General features: G+C 39.5%; 1 protein-coding gene across 3 annotated transcripts in view; it reads right to left on the reverse strand.

The window, feature by feature from the left end:
- LOC135202935 (nucleic acid dioxygenase ALKBH1-like) overlaps positions 1-7,500 on the reverse strand; it is a 247,214-nt gene that overhangs the window by 101 nt on the left and 239,613 nt on the right. For all 3 annotated transcript variants that reach the window (XM_064232407.1, XM_064232409.1, XM_064232408.1), the window contains exon 7: positions 1-420. This exon is cut by the window's left edge and continues 101 nt beyond it. In XM_064232407.1, coding sequence (XP_064088477.1) covers positions 39-420 — 382 coding nt within the window. In that variant the 3' untranslated portion in view covers positions 1-38. The remainder of the gene's footprint in view (positions 421-7,500) is intronic.

Raw genomic sequence — 7,500 nt, forward strand, 5'->3', positions numbered from 1 at the left:
AGCAATATAGATTAATCTTTTATATCAAACAGCTGAGGTCAAAAGAGAGACTGCATTGTAGGTTTAAGCACCTGACGTACATTAATATTTATGCGGCTTGTTTTCACATACTTAAGGATATCTTTTCTAACTTTATATTTTAATGCATGCTCCTCCAACACTTTGATGGAACTCTGAAGTCTATAATCGTCTTTGTTTTCTGAAGTGACTCCCACAACATCATTATTCTTTGAATCAAAGTTATCACAGCTTTTAGCAATCCATGGAGTTTTTTCGACTAGCACAATTCTTGGCACAGCATGAAAAGCTTGACGGGTGGCTCCAGCCATGACTAAAATGTCCCCACTGTGAAGGAAAATGGCTGTAGGCCTAGTCTGCTTTGTAGTGCCTCCAATTAGAAATATTGCACTCTGACCAAAACTGTAAATGAACAAGAAAATAAAAGTATTTAGGCAATAGACTACTACATAATATTCATATAATACAGTAAAAGTACAGCAATTTATTTTCTAACCTGTTTTACTGCCTATTTACAAACCATACACAATATGCATAAAACATTATATTCAAGCTCTATAATTATGTTCAAAATCAATGGCTCTTCCAAATAGCCCTTAAGTCTCTGAGCTTTAGACCGCGATCACAAACTTGCAATTCAAGGACGCACATGTTGTCGTAATTAGCACATTTTCAGCAGTTATGAAAATGTGCTAATTACGACAACATTATGATGTAATTATATACAACCAAGTCACCAACAATTGTCATGAATTCTAAAACATACGTGGTCCAGTTGCACTAGATGTCAATTGTTGTCATGTCACTGTGCAATGAGCAACACTGATGCAATGGCGTCACCACTGGCACAATAGCATCTCCATTTGTCGTAATCAGACTGCACAAATCATAACTCGCAATTGAGACATGCATCATCCACTAAAACATCCGCTACCATTGGTGCATGTAGCCAAAGTTAGCAACCAACACAGTAACAATTCATGGCGATTAGGTCATAATCACATCATAAAGACATCTTAATTAGCAAAATTTCAGCAGTTACGTATTGCATGTCCTTGAATCGCATATGTGTGAACGAGCCGCTGACAATTCTTTTTCCCTCTTTTTACAGCCCCAGTCACGCAATTGATGGCAATGATCACCAAAACCAGCCAATGAGTGAGTGAGGCACTAGTCTAGAGGCTAATCATTACAAATAAAGGGAGGATGATTTCATGTTCATGTGGCCTTCGTCCGAACAGGTGTGTTTAGTTTACACCAGTGCCTCCATCTGTTTTGGTGCTATCCTGTATGAGCAGTTTGTGCCCTTTGGCACTGCTACGGGACTAACAGGGGACACATTGGGTAAAGAATCGTCAGGCACCTGCCCAGACCAGATCCCCCCTAGGCCTTCGCCACAACGGGGTTCACAAGCCAGGTATCTGTCGTACCGTTACCCAGGGTGCTCTCAACAGGTACCTGACGAGGAACTGACAATAAGTCTAAAAGATTGTTAAACATCCTAGTAAAAGCTGCTTCAAAATTTTCTGACAGCTTGTTAAACTTGGCTGAAACGTCTCTATCTAATCTATGCTGTGATGTTTCAAATTTCTTATTTCAACTAGTTTCCATTGCCAAAAATTTTCAGTTAAAATCAGAAACGACTTCATTAATTACTGGATGTACAGGTGGGAAAACATCAATTAATTCGGATTCGGAATCACATGATACCAAAACTGAAGAACCAGAACCATGGGAGCACAAGTCAAGGAGATCGTTAGATACAGGTTTAGCTAACGATTTCTTTTTCTCTTTAATCAATTTTTTATGATGCAAGATTCTTTGATACTTAATATACGCCATCATATCTATGTCAGACCAAGACTTACAGAAGTCGCAATATGTCAAGTCACAAAATTGTCCACGACAAGAGTTACAAATGTCATGGGGTTCATACTCCCTGCTACTCATCCTTGTCCCACAAGCCGGGTAATTCCTGATGTTGCTAGCATAAAGAAGAGTCGAATCATCTTGGCTATCCATTAAACAGGTCACGGAGTAAATCTGGGTCGTGCAAAAGTTTGTCAAAATAATATATATTCCACAATAGAAATAAAAGTTAATACACTAATTTCGGGGATTTCATGAATGGTAAATAACATAAAGCCACATTAACAAATAGTGAGAGCTTTAAAGGCAAAAAAAGGTTTTGGAAATTTATAGAGAGAGGCCGTGATGTAAACAACATGAGCGCTCATTAACAACTGATTTTCAAGGGAAGGTTTTGTAACTCAATGGCAGTTGCCAACTGACAGACAGAATAGGAGGTAAAAGGGTTGCCAATGTGGTAAATTTTGTTGCAGTTTTGGGGGATTTAGGGCTAGATAAAAATTATATTAAGGTAATGTTTATTAATACTTTATAATATATGGTAATAAAAATTACATTAATAAGGAGTAACTGTGATGGTAATTGCTTCATAGCAAAGAAAGATAAAAGGAAGGAAAACGCATTTTCGAGAAGTTCGGCAGCAAGGAGGCGTTAGCGCATTGTGTTGGAGGTGCCTGTTATCAAGAGGGTTCTAGAATCGGCAGGAGTGTTGTGGAACTTGTCGGGACGTGAGAAACGCCGCGATTTTTTATGCAATACCTCGTCTAGATTCATCTAAGAAGTTCTAGAAATCCCTGGAGTCTATGAAGTTCGCCGTAGGCTCCACCCCCTGAGTGCCGTATAAATACGATGGTCACAGCAGGAGAGAGAGAGATTATAAAAGAGAGACTCCAGTTAGTCACAGAGAGATATCCTCAGTAAGAGCCACAGATCAGATTATCAGTGAGAGATCAGCAGCAGCAGAGATGATCCGTGAGAGACTAGAGACGAAGGAACCGACGAAGGATCAGAAGAAAAGTTGTTCGAGAGTTGGTTGGATACTGGTCTAGTCGTCTTCAGGAGTGCACGACCGTGTTATCTTGACGTTGAGCAGACTTCAGAGAAGAAAAGGTCCTGCTAGAGGTTTTGGGGAGTTCCTGCCTTACAAGTAGACTATTTTCTGCAATACGGAGTCCAGAGGACGTCTGCAATCACCGTTTTCCTTTTGTGAAGCCACCGCTTCGAATTGCCAAATTGACTAGCAAGTATTTGAATTGCCTCAGTTCCCCCCAGTTCATGCAGTGTAAGATTCTATTTTTTTATGTAAATAGGAGATACCATTCTGCATTTACCTATCTTAGTAAGCTTGTAAATAAACCTTTGTTGTGTTAGTGTTTCTTTCTATATTCGTACCCCCAGTTTCAACTGTTGGTGTTGAAATATTTTTTTTTTTATTATTTCATATCGCACCTGAAGCGGACCTCTCTCAGAGGCCGTAACATTGTGGCGACCTTGCTTAGGCTATCAACACTAACAGTTTGAAACAGGGAGGATATAGAAAGAATCAGAATGAGTGAGATAGTGAAAGAGTTTATTGAGTCAGGCAAGCTCCTAGGTCTAGAGGTGAATGATCTCTGTGAGTATGTTGAAAGGAAAGAAAGGGAAAAGTATGAGAGAGATGAAAGAGCGGCTGAGAGAGAGGAGAGAGCAGCTGAGAGAGAGGAAAGAGCAGCTGAGAGAGAAATGCAGCAACAGGAAAGAGAGAAAGAACATATGCATGAGCAGGAAGAGAGAGAGAAGGAGAGTATGCATGAGTTGGAAATCGCTCAGTTAAGACAAAGCACTCTTAACAGTCAGTTAGGCCAGAACGAAAACGAAACTGATAGGTTAGGTATGAGTGCAGTGTTAAAATTAGTACCAAAGTTTGATGAGGAAGATGTTACGACATATTTCATGTGTTTTGAGAAGTTAATGGAACGAGTAGGTTCTCCTAAAGAAATGTGGACTTTATATTTGCAGTCAGTTTTGAGTGGTAGGCCGCTTATTGTGTATAATTGCATGTCTAAGGAGGAATGTGATAATTACAATATCATGAAAGAAACTGTTCTTACCGCATACAGGTTAGTACCGGAGGCGTACTGTAAGAAATTTAGAAGTTTGAGAAAGGATGAAAATATTACGTATGTAGAATACGGTAAGTTAGATAGGCTGTTTTTTTATTGGTTAACTTCTGCTAAAGTTGAGGATTTTGATAGTTTGAAGAACTTAAGTGTTGTTAGAAAACTTCAAAGATAACGTATCCCCTGAGATTAAACTTTACATAGAGGATAGGCGAGAAGTATCTTTTGCAGGAGCAACTAGGCTAGCTGACGAATATAGTCTAACTCATAATTTGAGTGTTAGTAAGAAACGAAATGATCCTTCGTCTGGTAGAGTACAAAGCAGTAAAGGTTTCAGTCCTAGTAATAGCAATGCGAGTAAAAGTGACTATTCCTGTTATACATGCGGAAAACCTGGTCATATGTATAAGGTTTGTAAGAGTAAAGTGGCATCTAGTGGCTCAGAATGAACTTGTTTCCGATGTAATGGGAAAGGGCATTTAGCGAGAAATTGTGCAGTAGAAAGGAGGGACGGTAAGAAACCAGTGTCTCTAGTTAACTTTTCATCAAGTAGGAATGATGTGATGAGAGAAACTAGGAAAATATTTGGTGAATTTCTGTCAGAAGGCGTAGTTTCCTCTCTTGGAGGAGTAGATTCGAGAGTAGTGGTCTTGCTTCGAGACACAGGATCTGCTGTCTCACTGATTAGAAGTGAGTGTGTGCCAAACAGGGCAGAAATCAATATGGAAGAGAAAGTCATGTTAGGTGGATTTCCTAACACTTGTGTTCTTTGTCCTTTGTTGAAGTTGAATTTAGAAAGTCAGGTAGTGTCAGGAGAAGTAAAACTTGCAGTTGTGGACAGTTTGCCAGTCGAAGGCGTTGATATTATTGTCGGTAATGACTTAGCTTTATCCAAGAATGTGAATCCTGTTGTGAGGAATATTCCAGTGCCTGAAATGGTAGTAACTAGTTCGGGTTTAGATACAGACGTAGACTACGGTCATTATTTGTTCGTGGATTCAAACGAGAGTGAGTTCGTGGATTCGAACGTGAGTAAATTCGTGGATTCGAACGTGAGTGAGTTCGTGGATTCAAACGAGTGTGATAGAGGTAGCGAGGTTGATCTTGGCATGAGTGTGGCTGAGAGACCTAACTCTATCGTTGACAGTGATAGCCAAGGGGAAGGCGTAGCTGTCGAGAGTAACGTAGTAAAAGTACCAGTATCTAGTACTAGTTACGGTGATGAATTAGGCTCTAACGTTTTGGATAAGGATGAGCTAGTCAAGTTGCAGAGAGAGGATGAGACACTAACCCGAATTTTTGAATGTGAGCTGGATGGTGATGTGTGTAAGGAAACTTTTTGTTTAAAGGACGAAGTTTTGTGTCGTTATGTTCGACCGAAGTCAGGAAGTAAAGGAGAAATCACCAAACAATTAGTGGTTCCTAGGAAGCTGCGTGAGCTAGTTTTGAAGTTAGCACACGATGAGCAAGGACATTTGGGAGTAAATAAAACTTTCAAGTGTATTAGTAGGGTGTACTTTTGGCCTAAAATGAAAAATAATGTAAAGAGGTATGTTTTAAGCTCTCATGAATATCAAACTGCCAGGAAACTGAATCAAGTAATTCCTAGAGTTCAGTTGTGTAATATTCCTTCAGTAGGCGAATCTTTTGAGAATGTATTTATCACTATGGTCGGACCTTTGCCTAGAAGTAAGGGTAGAGATGATTGCATAACTAATCTGGAGTATTATAAAAACAATCTAAGAGATGTTTGGCAGCTATGGAGGAGAACGGAAGCGCTTGGCACTTAGCGAAAGAAAACGCGAGAGGAAGTCAAGGGGAAATTAAAGGAAAGCATGATCTCAGAGCAAAAGAGAGAAGTTTGTGTGTAAGAGATAAAGTTTCAGTACTAGTCTCGAGAGAAAGTCCATTTTTACCTTATAAGTTCGAAGGTCCTTTTTCAGTGTTAGAGGAGAGGGGAAATATATATCATAGAATTAATGTAGGTAAGAGTAGAGCAAAGGCAATAAATGTAAATTTGCTTCAGAATTATAAACAACGCCCCGTGCCGTGGCCTCCGCCCATGTAACAGTGTTACTGAGTGAGATTAGTTTTGAGAAAAACACAAGAGGTGTTGTAGTATTTATAAGTTGTAATCAGAGTTCAGAAAACGGAAATAGTAAGAGAGAAGGATAATGTTATAGCAGATAGCCTCTCTAGTTTTTCAGAATGAGTAGCCTAATGACCGTTATCTGTTTTGGCACGAGTGGCTGAGTGGACAAAAAAGTATTAAAGCTTTATGCAGAATTGTTTCCCCGCTGTTTAATTCTTGCTTCTCTTTAGAAAAAAATAAAATCAGTTGATTTCATTTTTTTTCTCTTTTGGGGGGGTGTGTGATGGTAATTGCTTCATAGCAAAGAAAGATAAAGGAAAGGAAAACGCATTTTCGAGAAGTTCGGCAGCAAGGAGGCGTTAGCGCACTGTGTTGGAGGTGCCTGTTATCATGATGGTTCTAGAATCGGCAGGAGTGATGTGGAACTTGTCGGGACGTGAGAAATGCCGCGATTTCTGATGCAATACCTCATCTAGATTCATCTGAGAAGTTCTAGAAATCCCTGGAGTCTGTGAAGTTCGCCATAGGCTCTGCCCCCTGAGTGCCATATAAATACGATGGTCGTAGCAGGAGAGAGAGATATCATAAAAGAGAGACTCCACTTAGTCACAGAGAGATATCCTCAGTAAGAGCCACAGATCAGATTATCAGTGAGAGATCAGCAGCAGCAGAGATGATCCGTGAGAGACTAGAGACGAAGGAACCGACGAAGGATCAGAAGAAAAGTTGTTCGAGAGTTGGTTGGATACTGGTCTAATCGTCTTCAGGAATGCACGACCGTGTTATCTTGATGTCGAGCAGACTTCAGAGAAGAAAAGGTCCTGCTAGAGGTTTTGGGGAGTTCCTACCTTACAAGTAGACTATTTTCTGCAATACGGAGTCCAGAGGACGTCTGCAATCACCGTTTTCCTTTTGTGAAGCCACCGCTTCGAATTGCCAAACTGACTAGCAAGTATTTGAATTGCCTCACTGTTCCCCCAGTTCATGCAGTGTAAGATTCAATTTTTTTAATGTAAATAGGAGATACCATTCTGCATTTACCTATGTTAGTAAGCTTGTAAATAAACCTTCGTTGTGTTAGTGTTTCTTTCTATATTTGTACCCCCATTTCAACTGTTGGTGTTGAAATATTTTTTTTTTTTTATTATTTCATATCGAACCTGAAGCAGACCTCTCTCAGAGGCCGTAACAGTAACTTCATGTACTTAAAAATTTAACGAAGTAAAAGGCTTAAAATCAAAATGATGTACACTAACAGATACTAACACAACTACATAAACTCAAACATCACAATCAAATTAATCTAAATTTTTTCAAGAAGACCTGCTTCTTGAAGTAAAATAAAAAGGCTATCCTCACTAAAATCTCTTCCTAAAATTGCATCCAATTTAAAGTCCGTTCTTCCAACTGCGTTAAAATGAT

Source organism: Macrobrachium nipponense, chromosome 33, assembly GCF_015104395.2.
Source record: "Macrobrachium nipponense isolate FS-2020 chromosome 33, ASM1510439v2, whole genome shotgun sequence".
Taxonomy (NCBI): Eukaryota; Metazoa; Arthropoda; class Malacostraca; order Decapoda; family Palaemonidae; genus Macrobrachium; species Macrobrachium nipponense.